Genomic DNA, 25,273 nt, shown 5'->3' with positions numbered 1-25,273 from the left:
TCTGCCTGTCTGTCTGCCTGTCTGTCTCTATATATTGGTCTGCCTGCCTGTCTGCCTGTCTTTCTCTGTATATATTGGTCTGTCTGTCTGTCTGTCTGTTTGTCTCTATATATTGGTCTGCCTGTCTGTCTCTATATATTGGTCTGTCTGTCTGTCTGTCTCTATATATTGGTCTGCCTGTCTGTCTCTATATATTGGTCTGCCTGTCTGTCTCTATATATTGGTCTGCCTGTCTGTCTGCCTGTCTTTCTCTAAATATTGGTCTGTTTGTCTGTTTGTCTCTATATATTGGTCTGTCTGTCTGCCTGTCTGTCTCTATATATTGGTCTGTCTGTCTCTTTCCATCTGTCCGTCCCAGTTCATTCCAAGTTCATATATCTTATTTAATTCCTGTGTGGCACATGTAACTGCTGAGAAATGCCTCGGCTTGACTTGCAGCTGCTTACAGCAGGTGATGACTTACTTAAGATGACTCATTAGCAAGCTGATGTACTCTCACTGATGCGCTCTGCTCTCATAACCTGACTCTGCTTTTACACTTCTGTATGGATTAGCACCACTTATCTTAATTGGGTTTTAAAGGGGCCATGTCCTACACTTCATATTTCCCCCGAAATATCCTATAGTCAAGGTGTCTTGCATCATAATTTTAGATTGTGTTACTGCACATTTAAGACTTATGTATGTAAATGATTTCTGATATGTCGCATGTGAAATAAATCCTGTTTTTTTATTATTTGACCACTACAAAAAGAGAGTGTCCCTATTCAACAGTATTATTCAGGCACCATCAGGATAATTGAGTCTCAATGAGCTCAAACTCTCTCGAACAGGAAGCTGTTATGTCACTGCTGGAATTACCCCAGAATACACACGCAGAGCTTCAGGCAGACAGCCGACTATGTGGATGCTTTGTTGAGTTCTGGAGGGTCTGGATGGAGGAAATTTTCTTTTCCCTCCCTTACTCTCTGCCCCACCCCCCAATACTGCCTTTGTTACAAGTCCCTCATCTCCTGCCGATGAAGAAGACTGATGTCACGTCACCATTGAAAGGGACACCAAAATGCACCATATGTTTCTTTCATCCACTCTTGCTTTCCATGCACACACTTGTTTTTAGTGGGTGAGGAGGGGCGGAGCAAACATTCCCTCGATTGACCCCCCAGGCTGAGGAATGTGTGCCAAACTTCACTTATTCACAGCTCAGACAACTGAGCACGTGTCCACAGTGATGAGCTGACCGTAGTGAAGGCTGGCTAAACAGTGGATACGCTAGTAAATGACAAGGCCAGCCAAGCTGAATAGGCTGTTTTGATAGTGAAAAGCTTTGTGCCATATATTTTGTTAAAAAGCAGGATTGACTTTTGTCAAAAAAACAAAAACTTGAAGTTAAACAATGATGGCTCTACATCTTTACAACTTATATGTGAAGGCAGTTTTAACTTTGCAAGACAGTGAGCCATGCAATAATTCAGTCGATTCTGCCTAAGACAGAAACAAATATTTCTGGTCAAACAAACATGTATAATTTATATAGAAATTGAACATTTGCTTAGGTTATAGGCTAAGCTATGAGGCTTAACAACTAGCTGTGTGGTAAGTTAGCGCACTGAGCGATTAGCCTATCAATTGTAACTGAGAGAAAAACAAAGAACGAGAGTTGTTTGCAACCCTTGTGAAAAAGAGGTGCGCTTTGAGAAAACCACGCTAGAACGTTAGCTGGGTTGTGACAGATTACTGCTCGTCGCAATCATGATTTTTCTGAAATCGTCTGCAAAGCTAGGTTTGCGCTTTGCTTTCAGCAACAAGAAAAAAATCATGTGAATAACAACACTGAGGTTTAACGTCGCATACATTTGAAGGTAAATCTATCTACCCACTGAGAAGTGAGGTTTGTAAACCACATATGAGTATACAACATGCCATGCACTTCCATTGTGTTGGTATTAGCATTACTTAGCTGGAATTAGCATACTTACATGTGTGTTTCTCGACTAGAGGGAAAGGTGCAGCTGGAGTATTGTAATACTGTTTCTTTGTTGTGCTTCCTAATGCAGATACAGCTTGGAGTTTCAACAGAGAGGCATTTGAATGGTTATTCAATGGGAGGTTAAAGTGCAAGATAAAACTGGCTACTTAGTGGTAACTGGAAGTACTAGCGGGAAAATCTCCATTTTTTTAAGTGGTTGCGATACAAATGAATTCATTCTCTTTTGAAAATAAGATATTTGTGGATCCACTTGATCAGGCAGGAGGGAGGACAGTCTGTGAAGTCCTCAGTGTGACGCATGATTTGTTTTAGGTGAAAATATTTTGTTTGCATATTTCCCTCCTTATACACTTCTTCTAAAGGGCAAAAAATGGACTGACGTATGATTCCTGCAGGCCTCGATATGGAGTGGAAGAGTAACGCTCGGGACCGTTTCGGAATCTTGGAAGAGTTTCAGTCGCACACGGAGAACAATAAACATTCTTCAGGTTTCCAAAGGCTCAGTAGGATAGCTTTGGAAATACACACTGCTACTGCCTTTTGTACACAAGCTGACTTTCTCAGCGCCTGTCTCTCATGGGAAGCAGGCCAGCTCTGTTAATGAGAGACTCCACCGGGACAGGGGACCGGGAGGGAAACATAGGCCATGGAGGAAAGAGAGACACTCTACTCTCTCATTTGTAACTGAAACACGAGTGCTTTGGCTCTCTGATACAGAGCTTTTGAACTTGTTAGTCATTTGGATGTAAGAGGGGTCAGTGGATACGATTAGAGAGCTTTGCAGTGTCTGTTTCCCAAAGTCCCTTTAAGGCAAGTCATTTCACTCGGCGGCCATCTTTGAAACGCCTCTCAGGCTGCTATTTCATTAATGTGCAGATCAAATCTCTTTGAATGGGGAAACATTACATTCTCCAAAGCTGTTCACCAAGCTTACGATTACATGTCATATTTTATACCTGTTAGGGGTGGGCGATATGAGCAAAAATTCATATCACGATATTTTTCACTGTCCGGACGATATCGATTTTATATCGCGATATGAGAAAAAAAATTGGAATCACATTTTAGTACATCTTAGTTAAATTACAGGCAAAATATGTATTTTAACAGTAGATAACTAGAAACAGGTGAGGCATTTCATTGGACATAGACCTGAAATGTTTTTTTTTTTTTTTTTTGCCATTTTTTTTCTCAAAAAGTGCAAACGTGTAACATGAGGTAGGCCTGAATGCACTTGTTATGTCTTTCCACTTTTTGCTCGTCTTGTCATAATGAGAACCGGCAGCGAATGAAGACTTTATTGATTTCTGAGTGAGAGCCGTCTTCGGGTGTGCTCTGTCTCTGGGAATATCTGTTGTTATAGTTTTGCTTTTTTAAATTAGTTTTTATTTTAATATCGTTTTCAATTTTGCTTTAAATTTCAGTTTAGTTTTAGCTAGTTTCATTAATGGTTTTGTTAGTTTTTATTTAGTTTTATTTTGCAAACACATTTCTATATTGTTTTTTTTATTTAGTTTCAGTTTTAGTAATAATAGTTTAGCTTTAGCAGAGCGAGCAGAACACTTCCAGTGTAGACCAAAGCGAGACGTTTAATTTAAGTTTAATGTTTGCACAGATTACAGTTAACTCTTATGCAGACATCTTAATAATAAAAATAAAATAATGGTTTGAGATTGAACAAAGCACCAAATAAATAGAACTTAAAAGTATACAAGAAAAAAAACAATGAAAATTTTCATACAAACTAATTCATTAGTGTAAGGAGACAGAATAAAGGCCTACAGTTCGTACAGTATAAAACCCATTACGTCTATGGAGAGTCCCCACAAAGATAGTGGACCAGTGTGTATGCGCGCGCTTATGTGTGTGTCGTGTGTATGCGGGCGCTTGTGTGTGTCGTGTCCTGTTATTAATAGCCTAACGTTACATTGCGGGGAAATGTCTCCACGTGGATAATATTATTAGCAGTAAATGTTTTGTAAAAACAAAGATAATAACAGCAGCTTTCAACCTTCATGAAAACATGACATCTCAAACATACAGTAGCCTAGAACTTTAACGTTTGTTTGTGCTTGACGAACTTGTTTTGGTGTTGCACCCGCGTCTCGCAAATGAAACGGCATTCTAAAAATGCTGCGCTCCAGTTAAAAGTCAAACTTGCGTCTCATTACCTTGTTATTTCCCATTCCACCACAAAAGATGCATCCTTTATGAACAGCCGCTTAGCACTAGCGATGTGTTCTACGTTACGGTCCTTCATTGAGCGCGTCACAGGACAGCGGTTAATCGCCTCAGCAACTTCACGCGTATGAAGCGCCAAATCAGCCATGTCCTTAAACAGCGTATTCGATTCTGTATCGTCATTAGTCATAGTGTTAACAGTTGTAAGGAGTAGGCTACCAAATTGAACAAAACAATATAACTGCAAAATGTGAATTTATGAATACGGTATCCTCGGTATCGCAAAATCCATATCATGGCACAACATAATACCGGTATTCACGTTCATACCGGTATAGCGCCCACCCCTAATACCTGTCTTATAAAATTAGTTTCTAATGCTAAATAAATAGCGTTAAAAAAGTGTATTTTTCAGCAGCTAGTGCTCATGCGCAGTCCTAAGCGCAGGTTCAGTTTACTTTTGACATAGATATCCATAATAAAGGCTAGATGTCTTATGGCGGAGTCTCTATCGTCATCACCGGCGGCCATCTTGTCACAGGCAAGCTTTCTGGCGGGCTCTGTGGTGCCTGATGTAAGATGAGTGATCAGCACGAACACAAATACTCTTATCTCGTTGAAATCTTGACGGATTTACAAACGGTTTGGTTTCTTACAAACGTTATTAACGTGGCTATAATTCTGGATGATTATTTATTTATACACTTATTATTCATAAGTATGCAGTGTCATAACTACATCTCTGACGTTTATAACAAACCAAACCGTTTGAAAATCGGTAGAAAATTGAGCAAGTTATGGTTATTTAAAAGGTACATGCACCGTTAAAACACAATGTTACGAGTGAGCGAGCTGCCTGTGACAAGATGGCCGCCAGGTGCGGACGTCGACCTCCATTTGCCAGCAGCGCGGACGAGACATCTAGCCTTTATTATGGATATCTATGACTTTCATAGTCTCAACTTTCAAATTCGGTCCTTTTTTAAAGAAATGTATACCGTTTTGTGGCTTTTTTTTTAAATGTATTGTAACAGATCGCTGTAGCGCTTTAGTGAACCGATCATCTTTTCCTTCTAGTTAATTTATAGCATCAAATAAACATGAATGAACATCAGAAGGAATGTTGTTTTAACTGCGGAAAGACGTCAGTACACACCGTTTTTTTCAAGTTCAAATCCACCGATGTTAATCTACTAACTCTCTTGACTGCTTAGTCGGACAAAATGGCGGATCCGGTGGATGGCGGATTGCAGGGATGGAAATTAGCACCCGCCACCAGCCAAATGCGGGTGATTTTGTGTTGTGGCGGGTAAACTCTTTTCACCTACCGGCCACCGTGGCGGGTAAATAAAAATAGCATACTGTTTCACCCGGACGGCGGACACTTTTAGAGGAGGCACACCTTCAAACAAAAATGTGGCGTTATATCGCAGGCGTAGAGGTCTGCAGAGAAAACATCATGGTGGGTTCACACCAGACGAGAATAGAGCGTCTGGCGCGAGTGATTTCATTGTTAAGTCAATGCAAAGACGCGTTACGCGCGTAAAAAATTCCTACGGCGCGAATGAGGTGTAGAGCGCGCCGTGGTAGATGCGAATACGCCTCATTCGCGCGGCAAGTTCGAGCGTCTGACGCGTTCCGCGCGCATGATTTTATTGAGTGCTTTTGTGCATTCACGCGTTTGACGCGAATTCGCGTCTGCCGCCCGAGTTGAAAAATCTGAACTTTGGCGTCAATTCGCACCGCGTTAACCAATCAGGAGCCTAGCTGCTGTCACGTGGTGAAGTATCTGAATGCTTCAATAAATTATTTTGTACTAAATGCCTGATGTGGTTCTAATGCACAACAAAGCAAATATTTTATCACATAAAACTTGATTTCAATATATGAGACATATTCATTTTGTATTGAATGCTATTTATTCCATTTCATATCTAGATTATATTAAATATTATTCTAATGTAAAGGCAACCAACATACTATAGCTCATAAATCCGTGTCTGGAGAGTGTTGTGTGAGAGAGAAAAAAAATCACAGGACAGATTATTTACTTTTGGAGGCTGGCTCAAATTATCATCAAAACAAAAATAAATGACAGATTAGGTGGATGAGGCCGAGGGTGAGAGAAAGAGAAAATGTCAGTATTTCATTGAGACTTGAGATTAAATAAACTGCTTAAGTATTCGTGTAGTATTAATTTTCACATGCAGTTACACATTGTCGGTTAAAAACAAGAAAGTGGCTGGTAAAAACATTGAGTGGCTGGTAGATTTTGAAATCCACCAGCCACAGTGGCCGGTGGACAAAAAAGTTAATTTCCATCCCTGGCGGATTGGTCAGATCGCCTGTCAATCAAACTCGCTGCAAAGGGTGAATTGGCTCTTTTATTTAGGCGGGACTTATTCCACCATATTTTGCGTTGCACTTTCTCCCACTCCCAATCTTTGTGTATATACAGTCTTTGCTGTTTGCCACCATGCAGCCCGCGTGAAAAACCTCATGCATTAAGTCAAAGTCCAACTTTTTCAAGTTTCCTAACTGCTACAGCATGAGATACTGTGAACGTTATTATCTCAGCTAAATATACCCACCAGGGTAAGTGTTTATATCTGAGGCATTTTTCTAAACAAGATTAGAAGTTGTTGTCACAGGGATCCTTCTTGAGGACTTTTATTTTGGTCAGCTTTCAACAGATATCTTTTGATGGTAGCTTCCACTTATTAGTTTGTCCTAAAACGACAGTTCACCTGTCATTATTGTATCATACTCATCCTTATTTAGATAGCAGAAGAGAAGATTGTCAGTGAATAACGGTTTGACATCCTCACACTAAGCTATTGTGGCTTCAAAAGACTTGGAATGAATCATGAGAAGATACATCGAATGGGTTATATTTATGACGCTTATATGGTGTTTTCTGGTCCTTTTGGATCGTAATGATCTTTTTTGGGTGAACTATTCTTTTAATGTTTGATATGAATGCACGTAGAGCATGTGATCATGTAAACAGTCCTCCACCCGAAGACATATGCTTTCATCTTCTGTTTTATTCACATTTCTCTTATGAACCGTGAGACCGTCAAAGCCCAAAGATTAGAGAAGAAGGAACTTCTTTCAAAATGATTCTGATTTGGAAATGATATATCTCTGTCAGAAACTTAACCTGCCTTTTCACTTCACCATTTCACCAGTTTACAGACATCCACACGGCACAGCAACTTCTTCATCACCAAATGTTCATGTCCATCACACTGAACGGCACATGCCTGCATCCCTTTAGCCTTGCCAGATTATTTAACCGAAATACCCTGAGAATTAGAGATAACAAAAGCTGAAGTTAGTTTGCTCTCACTACATTGGTGGACCAATATTGCTGACTCTTTCTCGTATGTGGCAGCTTTTCTCTGCTGGTTCCATTGACACTGTGTCTCTCTTTTTGAGCTCAGAAAATGCAGCTGTTGTCTCTCAGTAGGGGTATTCAGGAGTCCCTAACTCTGCCCTTTGACCCCTCTTTGCCTCCTTTTCTCACTTTCTCTTTGATTTTAAAAGGGGCGTCTACCCCCCACAAAGAGCCACTTTTTTATACTGCGGTCCCGCAAACAGAGGACAGAAGGCTGTTTTGAGCTCACCTCCCCTTCAGACAAGAGTGTCAGCTAAAATTGAGAGGGGGGAAAGCTTTAACTGTGTCTTTTCCAGACTTGGTTTGCAAAGCCTTCCAGTGAAATACATTCAAATGAGTCAAATAAGAGTGAAACTTACCTAAACATGTTGTAAGGGGTGTACAGTCAAAGACCCAGAACCAGATATGAAGAATGAAGACCCGGAGTCAGAATTATAAAAAATTAAAGAAAAGTTTTACTGAAGATAGTTTGCATTTTCATCAGCAGAAGTCAGCTTCAAGACTCACACAGGAGTTCGTAGGCCGCCCCCCCTTACAGTTACAAAGATCACAGCAGTTATACCATTTCCAAGGTCTAAGCTACGTCATTGCTTACAGGTTGAATGATTCTCATTGGCTAAGAAACATTAAGAGCCTAAACAATTTAACACATGTGAGGAGATAGGGGTGCCTATCGCCATTAGTCAAGATAGTTGTCGTCCACTCATTAGATTTAGGTCTGTGGTGGCCTCGCAGGTTAGAGAAGGGCGCCGGGGTGTCTGGTCCGAACGTCCAGAACCTACATAGAATGTCATACGCACACACACACAAATAACAGACACTAGCAAATAACAGCTCCCATCAAGGCTGAAGAGAGTCTGAGCTCCTTATTATCAGTTAAGTATACCAAAACATAATGCTAAAACATTCACTCGTTTGGGAGAAAAACAGATCACTGGCATTTACTCCCAAGGAAGGAAATATACTGGAAAGAATACATTTTAATACAACAATTAAAGTTTGATAGTAACGCTCAATATAGCTTGACCATATGTCCAGCGAAGAATCATATGTGCCCACGCTGCCTTTAGGACCCTCTAACCTTTCTACTGATCCCAGAGAAAGAGACAAACGGCCTTGTGGGTTACGTGGCCTTCGTGTCCTGCGTGTACTACGTGCAATCTCAAAGTAAGATTGGAATGCACCTAAAAGAAACTGGTTACTTGCATCCATGCATTTAAGAAAATATAATTTCACAAGCACAAGAATATAAAAATTATTATGTGATAATGAATATATTTGATTATTGATTTTTATAAAGGAAGTATATAACCATTCAAAATGATATATGATTATATATGTATTTGAAGAGGCAAGGGATTTTGACCAACCCTTCAGTCCCCCGTTTTAGACCAATGTGGGGTCCAATACCGCCACGTCTGGTCTAACCAGTGAGGTCACTACGGAAGGGAGGAGTGGTGACGCATGCTCCCCTGACGGGTCACACTTGTCTCTTCACCTCGTCACGGACATGCTGGATACTAAAAATTCCAGTCCCCATTAAGAGGCTCTCCCACCTTCCACTCACAACAGGACATCAATGTCATTCTTCCTCAGTTTATCAGTCAGGTTAAAATTTTATAAAACACATAACTGATTACGAAACAAGTACATATTTATTCTTTGGAAGCCAGGCTAAATAAGCAAGCACTATTGCTGTATTCCTAGCATGGGCTAGATCCACAGTCACTACTCAGATCCTAAATAAAGACATTGTCTATAATCATGAATACCAGAATATATGCACTAGTTTTTTTATTTTTTTATAAAATTATGATTTCCAAATCCTTTTATTATAAACAAAGTTGGATGGTTAATCCATTATTTTCACTACCCCTTTTATAGACCCTTTAGGTTTAAAACACAATGGTTGTCTAACTAAAAATAAACAACAAACAATAGAATATTAATAATTAAGGCCCATAATAATCGATGTAAACACTTTAAGTCTTTACTGAAATCATCCTTCAGTTTACGGTCACATAGCATGTACCATTTTAATTGTATAACATCTTATACCCTTTTTTGTTTGTTTCAAAAATAGAAATAAAATAAAACAAATTCACATCATCATTTCAGTCATTATTTTACCACTAAAATATAGAATCGTTCCCCATTTTGCTTAATAAAGCTGTTGTTTATTCCTTATCTTTATATCACTTGAATCCCTGTCAATCATACAATGTCTTATTGTTTTTATTTTGAAACTCACTTTTTCATACCATTTAAACTTAATTTGACTTCCATAAATCCTATCAGAAATTGTATTTTCATAACATACATTTTCTTCTACTATATTTCTTCCATCTTGCCCTACATGCCAGTTCCTTCTGCATCCGAGTCTCTCACCACTGTCAGCCTAGTGACACTTAAAGTTACCTCGTTAGGGGAATCATGGTATTTTATTAATTCTTCAATACTCTTGTTTTCTTATCATTAACTTCAACTTTTTTTTCATTATAACAGTATTTGTCTCAGTTCCACTTATCTTTACAGTTTTACAGAAACCAAAATATTATGTTACTCAGATCCCAGCCCACAGCCATATAGCTGCTTTCTCTTTTTACCTTTATTAAATTGTAGTTTTCTTAGACATCTAATGTCATACATACATTTAAGGGATTGAGAAATAAAACCTTTTCTTTTTAGAAGTTATATTCACTCCTCCTTTATTCGCCCTCCGGCCTTTCAATAAAAATGAGGGAGCTCACTCTGGATAATTTGGATAGTGACTTAGCCAATGTGTCACTTTGTCTCTCTGCCGTCAAGTATATATATATATCTTTTTTTTTTTTCTACGTTTATCCTTATGATCCCACCTAGTTGTCTATTTAAATTTAGACCCTCAGTTGAATTTAGACAAGAGTTTTACCCCATAATGGACGGCAATCTTCTTTACAATTCCAATTTATATAAAATACTAATCCAGAGAGTAATTCAGTTCAATATCATAAATGACAAAAGCATTCATAATTACCAATAGCAGACAGAGCTGGAAAACCACTCCAATTAAAGCTCGTCCCATGTTCTGCATTGTCTTTTCATCAGATTGTCTTAGAATTATCAACTTTTTTTTAAAGTTGGTCATTTCACTTAACCCATCTGTAATGATAAAACACTAATTCCAGAGGTTAATGACACAATATCCTCAAAATCAGGAAATAATAGTACCCCAAACTAATACATACAAGACATAAAGTGCTGTCACCATCATACGCACTCATACTAGACACACATATGTTAACTGTTCATTTTCAATGTTCATTTTTCTTTATATTATTGCTAAAAGATTTAAATTTTAAATAAGATTTTAAACTTCCCATTTTCCGGTAGCTTCTACCTAATTTTACATGGTCTCCCAACCAGTTTCAAAGCATGTCTTGTTCATTATTCATTAGAATTTAACAAGGTCAGCTGGGTTGTTTTGTTTCATTATCATTATTTTGCTTCAGCTTGCTCTAGCAGGCCAATAATGGAAAGACAGACAGAGCACCATCCCTTCCTCCACTCAAGCAGTCTCTCTCACTATAAATAAATAATCTTTTTCAACAGCCTTCTAAGGCTGTAACTTAGACAAAATGTAATATTAGATTAATTACAATAACCTTTGACCATTCACCTTGTCATCCAGACTTTTCTCAAATCTACAAGAGCTGTCTTCATCTTTAGCCACCACCATGTCTAACGACCTTCAGGAGTTAAAACTATGTCATAGACCTATTAGTTCAAAATCAACACTATGATTTTCCTTGCCCATAAGGCAAACCAGTACATAAAAAGTTTTGCTACTGTCTCCACAACAACTAATGGGAATCACTTCATGGCCTCAGCTGGCTCTTGAAAGCCCACTCCTGTTAGCCCTTTAGCTATAATCTCCATCAGGGTGTTTTCCCCTGGCATATTTGCAGACGCTTGTCACAATAAAAAAACAAGCCATACAATGAATGCGGTTTCTGGTGATTGGTATTAGAGGAACACTCACGTTTCTGGGTCAGACTGCCTGTAACTCCTCACAGCTCATCCGCCCTAACGATAAAGGATGCTGCTGGCCTCACAGTCATCCGCTCCACTCTCATACCTTTCTCACATAAACACCTCCATCTTGAGATGCCCAGTGACTTTACGTGATCCACTCTGGCTTAGGTTGCCCCCTGTCTGGCCAATAGAAGGTCTTACCCGTCATAGAGATGGCCACTCGTGCCCACTGGTGACCGCTCTTTCCCATCACAGGCTGTTTGCTTCAACAGAACTCAGCTGTTTTCTAGAGCTTAGGAAAGGCACGTTCAAGAGTCACCAGAGCCATTCGGATTGCCTAATAGTGTTCACATAGGGAGACAGGTCAATAACAACAGTATTTAATCACTTAAATCCATTAACTATCTTAAAAGCAGCAACCTAGCTACTTGGATTATACTCAGTGAATTTAGATCACAACCGTACATTCAGTGTACATTTCCGTCGGCCCCTCCCCCGTTTCATGGTGGGGACTAAGATCAGACAAAGAAGTTACTGGTCCTAACCTAATCAAAGATGTCACTACAAATAGCTTATTATCACTTATGACACCGACTCAGGTAACAGCTTTTAGCTGACATTGAAGAGAGAGAGACATTGAATGAGAGAGGGACTGGTACACTGCACTCTGAACGTCTAACTTTATCTACCATCTTTTAACTCTATCCCAGCTTAAGGCATCTTTGCCAGATATTACATACGGTTTCAAATAAACATATTATTTATATTTGTCTTTTGCCCACACATCAGGAAATTTAGGCATTACAAATTTCCACTCAGATTGAGTCTGTTGCACTGGCAGTTTCAGCCACAGCACACATCAGATTCAGATAAGCAAACTGTTTCATTACAGCCAATAACAAACTTATCTTTTGAAAGCAAAACATCAGCTTCTAGTTCTTTCATGGTCAACTTTTCAAGCTGTTTGTTTAATCAGCATTTAGCAACTGTTAATCCAGTACTGCTTCTGCTTATTTGTTCTTACATAAAAATAATTATTCTAGTTCTCAATAACGTTTCACATTTCTCAATCTCAATTTTAATTGTCAAGTTCTCAACCATAGTTTAATATTTGACTTAAGATTTCTCTTGGAGTTTATCAATCTCCAATTAGGATTCACACACTAAGTTTGACGAGGCAAGCACTTTCTGCTTGTGATACTTTTGCAGTTATTGTAAATCATCTGTGAGATTAGTCTCTCTATATCATCTAAAATCTTTTTAAAAATTTTAATTGCAACACAATCATCCTTTTAGTTACTTTGATATATTCTGCAACTCACATTTGTTGGAGTCATTCATTTTACATCAACCTGTATTCATCAATTCACTTATAAAAATTAGTATTATAGATCTTTTCTTCAAAAGGGTTCATGTGTCAGCCTCAACGGCTCCAACTTAATACACGCCCTTGAAGCAGTGTGTGTCCCATTCAGGAATGTAAACAGAGCCACTGATTAAGCAGTTCTCTGTATTCTTTTACAGTCCACCAGTGGCGGATTTAATCATAATAGCCCAATCATAATCTTCATCATTATTATTGGCAGAACATCCATTTTCATAAGCTGCATCGAAATGCTCAAAATATTCTAAGTTGTTTTCACAAAGTTTATGTTTAACTTTAGTCGCTTGTCCAGGGAAATTATCCCAGACCCAGAATTTCTTTCCCTTGCTTCTTGTAATCATCGTAAGCAATACGAGGCTAAACATTTAAATTTTTCTGTTTCTTTGTTTGTTTGTAGCCAGTCAAGTTGTTTAAATTTCCAATCAGAATCAAAATCCTGACTACCATTTACTTAATCATTTCTGCAAATTTATTTAAAGTGAGGGCTTTAGAGCACAGCTGCTTACAGCGTTTGCTTTTCCTGACTCACTATTTGTTTCAGGACTCTTCAGGTTACTGATTAAGTTATTACATTTTTTTTTTTTACTTTTTTTTTTCATATCTTAATCATAGTTCATACTCACCTGAAGTTATTGCAGAAATGGAGGCGGCGATCTTTGCACAACACAGCTTGGCTTCTGTGTGATGAAACTGCAAAGTATACTCCAAAATCACAGTTACATATACTGGTCCATGCCAATTTGGGTCACAACTTTTTTAATTTTTCTCTCGGAATTGTTCCTGATGCATCCCTGGCAAACAACCCTATTATTGTTAGTATCCCTAACTGCCTGATTCACTTCACTAAGTTCCGGGGATCCACTATCTGAGATGGAAGAGATTGAGCAGGTTTACGGTGCCACTGGACCTCTAGCCCAGGGACGTGCTCTGCTGGGGTGGTGCTACACCAGTAATGCCCAGCGGGGCCCCCACAGAGCACGCTTCGCTTGCGCTGTCTGCTGCCGTTACCCTTAACGACGCTCTCAGCGACTTCTTATACTGTCAGCAGTATAATTAACTTACTCCTTCACTCGCCTCATCGGAGTGAAGCTTCACTCGCCTCATCGGAGTGAAGCTCTCCCGCTCTCCTTCAAAATCTCTTCCAGTCAGACAGCCCTAACAATTAATAAAAGTTTACTACCTTGTTTGTTGATTTGCCAGGGGTGTCACCGAGAATAATTGCCAGCGCATCCTCCACCATAACTGTAAGGGGTGTACAGTCAAAGACCCAGAACCAGATATGAAGAATGAAGACCCGGAGTCAGAATTATAAAAAATTAAAGAAAAGTTTTACTGAAGATAGTTTGCATTTTCATCAGCAGAAGTCAGCTTCAAGACTCACACAGGAGTTCGTAGGCCGCCCCCCCTTACAGTTACAAAGATCACAGCAGTTATACCATTTCCAAGGTCTAAGCTACGTCATTGCTTACAGGTTGAATGATTCTCATTGGCTAAGAAACATTAAGAGCCTAAACAATTTAACACATGTGAGGAGATAGGGGTGCCTATCGCCATTAGTCAAGATAGTTGTCGTCCACTCATTAGATTTAGGTCTGTGGTGGCCTCGCAGGTTAGAGAAGGGCGCCGGGGTGTCTGGTCCGAACGTCCAGAACCTACATAGAATGTCATACGCACACACACACAAATAACAGACACTAGCAAATAACAGCTCCCATCAAGGCTGAAGAGAGTCTGAGCTCCTTATTATCAGTTAAGTATACCAAAACATAATGCTAAAACATTCACTCGTTTGGGAGAAAAACAGATCACTGGCATTTACTCCCAAGGAAGGAAATATACTGGAAAGAATACATTTTAATACAACAATTAAAGTTTGATAGTAACGCTCAATATAGCTTGACCATATGTCCAGCGAAGAATCATATGTGCCCACGCTGCCTTTAGGACCCTCTAACCTTTCTACTGATCCCAGAGAAAGAGACAAACGGCCTTGTGGGTTACGTGGCCTTCGTGTCCTGCGTGTACTACGTGCAATCTCAAAGTAAGATTGGAATGCACCTAAAAGAAACTGGTTACTTGCATCCATGCATTTAAGAAAATATAATTTCACAAGCACAAGAATATAAAAATTATTATGTGATAATGAATATATTTGATTATTGATTTTTATAAAGGAAGTATATAACCATTCAAAATGATATATGATTATATATGTATTTGAAGAGGCAAGGGATTTTGACCAACCCTTCAATGTCCAGGTCATTTCTTTCCAAGATAGAAAGAATGGTAACACTTTAGTTTAGGGTCCAATTCTCACTATAAACTAGTTGCTTATTAGCATGCATATTACTAGGATATTGGCTGTTATTAGTACCCATAAAGCAATTAATGACCATATCCTACATCCCTTAAAGGGTTAGTTCACCCAAAAAATGAAAATTCTGTCAGTAATTACTCACCCTCATGTTGTTCCAACCCCGTAAGACTTTCGTTCATCTTCGGAACACAAATTAAGATATTTTTGATTAAATCTGAGAGCTGGATCACTCCTCCATAGGCTTCTTAAGGGATCGAAACTGGCTGGCCCAAAAGTTATGAAAGACATCGTTAAAATAGTCCGAGTGACTACAGTGGCTCAACCTTAAGTTTATCAAGCGACGAGAATACTTTTTGTGCGCAAAAAAAAAAAAAAAAAAAAACGACTTTATTCAACTAATCATTTCCTTCTCTGTTCGGCCGTGATATTTCACGTAGTGAATCTGCGGAAAGCTTCTAGGTTGCACGTCGTTGTACGTTGTAATCCAACCCAATACCTAAACTTAACGACCTTACTAACTATTAATAAGCAGTAATTAGGAGTTTATTGAGGCAAAAGTTGTAGTTAAGTCTATGTTAGTTAATTGTGAGAATTGGGACCCTAATCTAAATTGTGCCTAAAAGAATATGTAAAAAATATGCATAAAATGAAATAAAGCCTAAGTTGTAATGAAGCCTAAGCTGCAAAAAAAAAAAAGGTGTAGGATTTATTTCGAAATGATTTTTCATTCAGAAATTGCTATAAAACAAACGACTACAAAGAAACTGCAAGTGACGCACTGAATTACACATGAAATTTTGAAGTTGAAAGACTGAAATAGTATTATCTTGTAAAACGTATTTCAATAATCTTTATTTTCAACAAAGAAACAATTTTTTGCAGTGTATTTTAAGGATAATTTTGCTTTGTGACTAGAGCAGTCAATCAAACTTGAATCAAATTAATTACATCATATGGCGATTAATTTGATTAAAGTCACTGTTTAATTAAACATGATGGTGGAATTTCAAGCATTAATTACTCATTTGGTAAGAAAATTCCGTATTATGTAATTTACACACAGGTCAGTGGGCTCCATTTGTTGCGTATTTTTGTATTTTTTTGTAATTCTAACAATTTTGAGCAATGATTCATTAGAATCATTGCTCAAAATTGTTACTGTCACTGTAATACAATATACTATATTTACTTGAAATCAGCATATAACATACACAATGATGAACACTTTACAATATAAATCTTATTTTTTGCATTACCGTACATTATAAATATGATTTTTATATTTTATAATATATTTTTTATATCATTTTATAATATTTTATTGTTATAAAATTGTTTATAAAATGTTATATTATTATATATGTTTTATTTATGTTTTATTTAATTATTATTATTATTATTATCTTATATATATTTTTTTATTATTATTAATATAAAATGTAATTTCTTATTCTTTTTTGACTTTGAGGTGAAATATGGCCCCGACTCGGTCTTTGACATGTTTGTGATATTCACCCATTTATGCCAACCCTTATATTTATAGTTTTTCTTCTCATTTCAGCTGTAAATGAGATCATATGAAAGGGTTAAATTGACATCATTTTCTCTGGGAAATCACTGGCAAAGTTGCCAAGAGACGAGTTTTTCAGCAACATGCTGTGCCGTCTGTCAGACACAACTCATGTGCCGATTGTGTGTTTGTGGAAGTAACGCCAGCATGGCTGCATTTTCTCACACACATGGAGTTCACTCACATATAAACCACAGGACAGTGTGATCTTTCTTTATTCCTTTACTCCTATATCACAATGATCTGATCTCAGATCAGCTAACTAGCACTGTTACATGAGAAACACTCAGACTAGTGCAAATGTCTTATATTGACACAACGTCTCAATGTTTGCACAGACACTTGTGGTGTCAAAACACATGCGGATCCACGCTCACTCCCTGAAAGAGTGTCTTTGTGTTCTGTCTTCCTCATTCTCACTTTCTGTCTGTCTCTCAGGGCTGGACGACAGTCTCCAGCAGTATGTTTCTAACTTCGAGAGAGAGAAGATCAATGGAGAGCAGCTTCTGAAGATTTCGCATCAGGATCTGGAGGAGCTGGCGGTGACCCGTGTCGGACATCAGGAGCTGATTCTGGAGGCTGTGGATCTCCTCTGTGCATTGGTCAGTACTTTTTCTGCCCAACAGCTCACTCCCGTCCAATCAGATGCAGTCTTCCTGCCACACATCCAATTAGATTTCTCAGAGAAATGGTATATAATGATATATATATAGGGCTTGACATTCACTTTTTTGCTCAGCAGACACTGTGGCTAGTGGTTTTCCAAAGTTACTAGCCACTCAGCATTTTCACTGGCCACAATTTTGACATAAGGGGCTTTTCATAGTTCTTAGAACTATTGGCAGAAGTTCCCGTTTTTGGCGTGTTCGCACCGCAGGAACTAGGAACGATTTTAGTTCTAGGAACTCCTTTTAGAGGAACTAATTATCTCCTACTTCAGAGTAGAGTCTAACCCAGCTCTATAGGAACAATCCGTGACGTTAGTGTACGCTGATTGGCCGAACGCACGCGAAACACCAGCACCCGCCATTTTTAAAAAGTCAGTGTCAACACTCAGATTATAGCATAGATATATTTACTCTACGAACATGGAAAACAGTGATAGATGGACCTCTCAACCATGAAGAGAAAATCCAACACAACTTTGGACCAAGCGAAACATGATTATGAATTTCTGCTCAGTTAGCGAGATTGGACATAAACCACACGGCATACGCTAATATCTTTGCAACTGAAGTGAATCAATCAAAACTAACTTTAGCTGGACAATTACTTTATTCTAGAGCTGCTGTAAAGCCAAAACAATCTCTGTTACTGTAATTTCCTATTATCACTGTAAAGCTGCTTTGAAACAGTCCATATTGTTAAAAGCGCTATATAAATAAAGTTGACTTGACTTGACTTAATACTTTCTCATAGAACTGTTATACAAAGAAAGTAGACAGTAGCCTATATCTAATAATGTATTTGACAAGACTGTTAAACAGATCATAAACTAATGGAGAATGTGAGCGCTGTGCTCAGGCTCTGGCGTTCTCTTCTCAGCGCCGTCAAAATATAAGTCCCCCATGCGGTCAAAATAAAAGTCACAATAACAAGTGCGGCTTACATCACTTCAGAGTTCCTACTGGCGGTGCGAATACAACCAGGAAAATGGCCCTGAGCTCCTAGATCTACCCGGTGTGAAAGCCCCTATATACCATGGGGAAAAACTGCCATATAAATATTTTTAATGTAATTCGGCAGCAGTTTATATCTCGCGATTCTGACTTTTTCCCTCAGAATTGTGTTTACATTTCGAAATTAAATTTTTTTTTGGTAACGCTTCCTTTTACAGTCCTGTTACCCATGTACATACTATGTACTTATTATAGTAATTACAATTACTGGGTAATAACTAGGTACTAATCCTGAACCTACCCGTAACCCATGTACTTACCGTATATTAGCCAGTACTTTCTAGGTAAGTACTGTACTGTAAAACGAAGCGTTACCAACATTTTCCCCCCAATAATTTTTTAGACAGATTTCTGAAGTTAAATTCTGAAGTTATGAGTTTAAAAAAAAGTCTGAATTGCGAGACGTAAACTCAGAATTGTGAGAAAGAATCATTGAATCATTAGTCAGATTTTCTTTTGTGTGTGAATAATTAAAAGGATCGTCATTTGTTTGTGAGTTGGATTAAAGTGGTTGAGCTGGTTGTCATTGATGCAAGAGTAGTATTGTAGTGTGCTATTCCAAGCAATGCCAAAGTGGCCATAGCCAAGCACATTATTTTCTCTAAAGAGCCTAATTACAGTAAGTCACATGCCTCTAAAATGACCGTATTTTACTGTTAATCAGGCCACATAAATCTGTTGACAATAAACAACTGTTTGAACACAAGTAGCTTATAACATTCTGACACAAATGGCCTCATCTAACATTCAAGAGGGCTTTCTCGCCAGCGTGAGCGGTGTTATAGGTGGAGACTGCCTTGCACAGGAAAGCAGAGATTTCCCAGGCATTCCGATCAGCTGTTCGCTCTCGCTTCCTTCCCTAAATTTCCTCTTGACTTCCCCCACTCTCTCTTTCCCCCCTCTTTCAGACAGTTTTAATGACCAGAAAGTGCACCTTAAAAACACATGGTGGACTAGATGAACATTCTGCCTATATTAAACTGAGGATGTGTGTGGATCGTTGTAAGTTGTAGGCAGTGCTGATTCTTATCGCAGAACCCGTGCTATAGCTGTCGCTCTGTCCCAACATTGTGCTGGACATGAATAGGGAGGGTCAGTCGGAACAAATAGTGTCCACTGTGTCCATTCAGAGACCGCTCTTTCAGGACAGGAGACTGACACAGGACTTCATAATAGGAGACTGCACCATGAAGAGACACTGATTAGACACTTTCTATTTCAATTTTTCTGTGCAATTTGTTTGTACGTTCAAATGGTACTTTTCAAATAAGGAAGCTTATATGTAACACTATCAAATGTGTCTTAAAGGGAAAGTTCACCCAAAAATGATTTACACACCCTCATGAAGTGAGGCACGATTAAATAAAATGTAGCCTATAAACATCCAATTTCGACTAAAAGTCTTTAACATTGACAATAATCAATATAGTACCAAACTACTCAGTTTGACTAGAATCTCTTTTAGTGCTCCACGGAGGAAAGAAATGCAGGTCATACAGGTTTTTTCATTTAATAGCGCACTTTAGACATTCTACTGACCATAAGTAACTTTGCAACTACATATCAACTTATTCTACTAACCCGAACCCTAGTGTCTAACACGAGAGTTAGTTGACATGTAGTTGGAAAGTTACTTATAGTTAGTGAAATATCTAAAGTGGACCATTGATAAAGTGTTACCTAATAATTTAATAACACTTATAAAACAGATAGTTCCGGTTCTTGATTCTGATTGGTTGAAGCCGTTGTAAATTACTCGACACACACCTGTGACCGCATTACATTAGCATTACTGCGCAACTGCCGTTTGTGATTCTGAAATGAAGTGAATTTGATTAAAAATTGCTTAGATTCAGCATAAATCTGTTCGTTGTGAAAATTCAATTTATTCAGTTTAAAAGTATAAACAGCTATCTGTGAAACCAGCAGTATTTATTAAGTTAAAATGCATGAGATTGAAATAAATCAGTTTTATTTATGATAAATATGTAATGATTGTGTATTTAAAACACATTCCGTTTATTAGTACTATTACAGAACTCTTATCTGTTTCATACCCATTTCATTCATGTATGACTTATAAATATGCATCACATTAAAGGGATACTCCACCCAAAAATGAAAATTCTGTCATTTACTCAACCTCAAGTTGTTGCAAACCTGTATGAGTTTCTTTCTTCTGCTGAACACAAAGGAAGATATTTTGAAGAACGATTGGAACCAAACAGTTGTTTGGCACCGTTGACTTCCATAGTAGAAAAAAAAAAATACTATGGAAGTCAATGGTGCCAAAGTTCCCATCGTTCTTCAAAATTTCTTCATTTGTGTTCAGCAGAAGAAAGAAACTCATACAGGTTTGCAACAACTTGAGGGTGAGTAAATGACAGAATTTTCATTTTTGGGTGGAGTATCCCTTTAAGTTGACTCCAAATATATGAAAATGTAATGTGCAATTTAAATATTCTTTGGGGTTTAGTTTTAGTGCTTTATTTTTTATTTGTTTTGACGAAATAGTATATAACTTAATAATATCATAATCAAAATGCTTACATAAAAAGATGATGAGTGACAAATAAACGATCAGGAAAACACAACCACCATAAACATAAACGCAAGACATGTTGCTAACAAAAGTTGTTTTGTTGACCTTGCTTAGATTCTTAAGTTTTTGCCCGAAAAGTTTCCAAATTTTGTTCCAACTTACCAAATTGAGTTATCTGGACTGAGGAAATTGAGGGCTTAATTACACAAGGAAAGATAATCAACGGAACAGGGAACAGGTGTGAACTAATCAGTAACCATGACAACTAATGAATGAATGGGATCTCAGGCAAAACCACTAGAAACTAAGGGTCTGTTTACACGACACCGTTTTCAACTAAAAATGTAAAACTTTTTATGCGTTTTGGCCATTCTTTTACACGACAACAACATTTCGGGTGCCTGAAAACGCAAAGTTTTGAAAACGGGTTTCAAAGTGCAAGTTTTTGAAAAACGGTCTCTGTGTAAACAACACAAACGTGAATCTCTGAAGACGATGACATCATGCACATGCGTATTACGTGTTCAGTCTATAGTGTTTCATCGCCATCTAATGGCCTGGCAGCAGAATACAGCGTTTTTAGTCATTTTTGCGAATTCGTGTGAATGGGGATCGTTTTGACAATGTCTCTGTACGCAGGAAAACTCGAGGGAAAAACGTCTCCGTTTTAAGCATATCATTGTCGTGTAAACGTACCCTCAGATTCTCAAGTTTTTGTCCAAAAATTGTCCAAATGTTGTCCCAACTTACCAAATTGAGTAGCCTGGGAAAACCCAGACAACTTCCGGCAAATTTAGATTTGCTCTGAAAGTTAGTCTGACAAAGAGCTCATTCAAGCCCATTTCCAATCCGTTGAAATCAAGGCACCAATCAGAAACGTTGGGGCGGGCTTTACACGATGACGACAGCGCTGGGATTTTGAAGCAGATTTTGTAGCCTACATTACAAAGATGGATGCCGCCGTCGAACATCACTCGTTCGCATCAGCTATCGCGTCTGTTTTAAGCGATTTGAACGTTTCCTTTTTGTTAAAAACCGAGCAAAGAACAACACTCGGAGATGTTTCTCCGCCGCTCTGCATACGTCATCTCCTTCATCGCTCTGATTGGGTTTAGGTCTATCCGCGACGTCCGTTGGTGACGCCCCTCTGGAAATGATTTGTCTATGACGCTTTGGCAGACCATAACTCAGTTACAACTGAGAATGGTCTGGTTTTAACCAGGCTACAAATTGAGTGAAATTGAGCGCTTAATTATACAAGGAAAGATAACAGTTGCAGGTTGCAGGTTAACAGTTCAACGGAACAGGGAACAGGTGTGAACTAATCAGGAACCATGACAACTAATGAATGAATGGGATCTCAGGCAAAACCACTAGAAACTAAACAGAACATGACTATGAATAAAAAAAACACACAATCATGACTATATCGGTGGATCATGATTTTATGGTGTTTTTTGGAGTTTATGTTTGGAACCACATGAGGGTGAGCAAATGACAGTGGGTGAACTAATCATGAACTAGTAGAGCTATACATCTCTCCATAATTGCACAAAAGGTGCGGTTCTTTGGAAGAATCTGCCTGCAGCAAAGTTTTGATGTTGTATGTTGGAGTTCTACCTGTCAGACCGGGTTGCTGTTCACAAGGATGTCGTTGAGAAAAGTTTCACCGTTTTCCGTTTATATGTAAGCGTCGCCTGTTCTAAGCAGTAGGTAGTGGATAACCACAGACCATGAAGGCTGTAACAGACATTGCGGTGTTGGCTTTGTGAGAGGTCAGCTTTAGTACTCCTGGGTAGAGTGTTCTGGAAGATATCTCCTGGAGAGCAGGAAACAGATGTGACCCACCCACCTGTCAGAGAGCCCCCCCGCCCAGCTCACGCACACACACACACACACACACACACACACACACACACACACACACACACACACACACACACACACACACACACACACACACACACACACACACACACACACACACTCATACAGACAAACACACAGTAAGCTAGTGCAGGAAAATATGTCACGCCATTGTTCCAGTAGTTTCCGCCAAGCGGATTGACTCAGCCTCATCTTAGCGCTCTGTATCTGTTCGGTCTCTGGTTATTTTTAAAAATAGCTTTCATAAGCGTTAAGGACGTGCTAAACTCCCCAACTCTCTCTGGCTCGGGTCCACTGCAGGAAAGTGCCATGGTTCTTAGGATACGGTATTATGTTTATTAGGCATTGTAATTTCATAGCATCCTTTGAAGAACCATGGAGTCGCATGTAAATGCCATGATGATATAAACACGTTTAATCGGCATCACAGTCATGTGTCCTTTAGGCTGCGCATGTGCATGACCACACACTTCTGATGTGGCTCCTGCACAGACAGGGAAGTTTCCGGATAGAAGCAAAAAACAAAAATATATGCAATCCATGGAAACCATTTAATCTGGAATCTATTGCATGTCTATTAATAGAGGAGTATGAACAATTCAATCCAAACCAAAGAGAAAAATAATGTTTACAAGCATTCAAGAACTATTTTTTCTCAACAAAACAACTAACAGCTCACCAATGATAAATAACTAGCATCCTGTCATGGTTAACCTGAATATTTGTATTTTTTGCGGGGTCCTAAATAGGGGAAGGGCAGTTATATTTTCTAAATGACACTTTGTTGGCTGTTCCACCTCAGATTAAAAAAGAAATAGTTGTGACTTTATTACTCGTAATTGGGATTTTATATCTTGCAATTTTTACAATTGCAATTTAATATTTGTCAATTGTAACTTTATATGTTACAATTTTGCAACTTTTTATATATTACAATTTCAATATATGTAACAATTGCGACATTATATGTCACAACTGCGACTGACAAAATTGCAACATTTTATATATCACAATTTTAATTATATGTTACAATTTACACTGTCACAATTGTGAATTTTAATATATCAAAATTTCAACTATATGTAACAATTGCGACTTTATACTGTTACAATTACGACTTTTTATATATCACAATTTCAATAACCGGTATATGTTACAATTTCGACAGTCACAATTGCGACATTTTATATATCACAATTTAAACTATGTGTAACAATTGCGACTTTGTCACAATTACGAATTTTAATATATCAAAATTTCAACTATATGTAACGATTGCGACTATATGTCACAAGTGTGACCATCAAAATTGCGACATTTTATATATCACAATTTCAATTATGTTACAATTTACACTGTCACAATTGTGAATTTTAATATATCAAAAATTTTAACTATATGTAACAATTGCGACTTTGTTAATTGCAAATTTCAAAATTGTGACCTTTTATATATCACAATTTCAACTATATGTAACAATTGCGACTTTATACTGTTACAGCTGCGACTTTGTCACAATTACGACTTTTTATATATCACAATTTCAATTATATGTTACAATTTCGACAGTCACAATTGCGACATTTTATATCACAATTTAAACTATGTGTAACAATTGCGACTTTGTCACAATTACGAATTTTAATATATCAAAATTTCAACTATATGTAACGATTGCGACTATATGTCACAAGTGTGACCATCAAAATTGCGACATTTTATATATCACAATTTCAATTATGTTACAATTTACACTGTCACAATTGTGAATTTTAATATATCAAAAATTTTAACTATATGTAACATTTGCGACTTTGTCAAATGCAAATTTCAAAATTGTGACCTTTTATATATCACAATTTCAACTATATGTAACAATTGAGACTTTATACTGTTACAGCTGCGACTTTGTCACAATTACGACTTTTTATATATCACAATTTCAATTATATGTTACAATTTCGACAGTCACAATTGCAACATTTTATATCACAATTTAAACTATGTGTAACAATTGTGACTTTGTCACAATTACGAATTTTAATATATCAAAATTTCAACTATATGTAACGATTGCGACTATATGTCACAAGTGTGACCGTCAAAATTGCGACATTTTATAGATCACAATTTCAATTATGTTACAATTTACACTGTCACAATTGTGAATTTTTATATATCAAAATTTTAACTATATGTAACAATTGCGACTTTGTCAAATGCGAATTTCAAAATTGTGACCTTTTATATATCACAATTTCAACTATATGTAACAATTGCGACTTTATACTGTTACAGCTGCGACTTTG

At 37.8% G+C, this 25,273-nt stretch overlaps 1 protein-coding gene across 1 annotated transcript in view; it reads left to right on the top strand.

Annotated features, from left to right (window-relative positions):
- Positions 1–25,273, top strand: part of LOC130096212 (CNK3/IPCEF1 fusion protein-like) — a 91,725-nt gene that overhangs the window by 4,622 nt on the left and 61,830 nt on the right. The window contains exon 2 of the mRNA XM_056262896.1: positions 17,295–17,458. Within this exon, the coding sequence (XP_056118871.1) occupies positions 17,295–17,458 (164 nt within the window). The remainder of the gene's footprint in view (positions 1–17,294; positions 17,459–25,273) is intronic.

Source organism: Rhinichthys klamathensis, unplaced genomic scaffold, assembly GCF_029890125.1.
Source record: "Rhinichthys klamathensis goyatoka isolate OS25496 unplaced genomic scaffold, OSU_Roscu_1.1 h1tg000196l_1, whole genome shotgun sequence".
Taxonomy (NCBI): Eukaryota; Metazoa; Chordata; class Actinopteri; order Cypriniformes; family Leuciscidae; genus Rhinichthys; species Rhinichthys klamathensis.
This window is presented reverse-complemented; position numbering and strand designations above follow the sequence as displayed.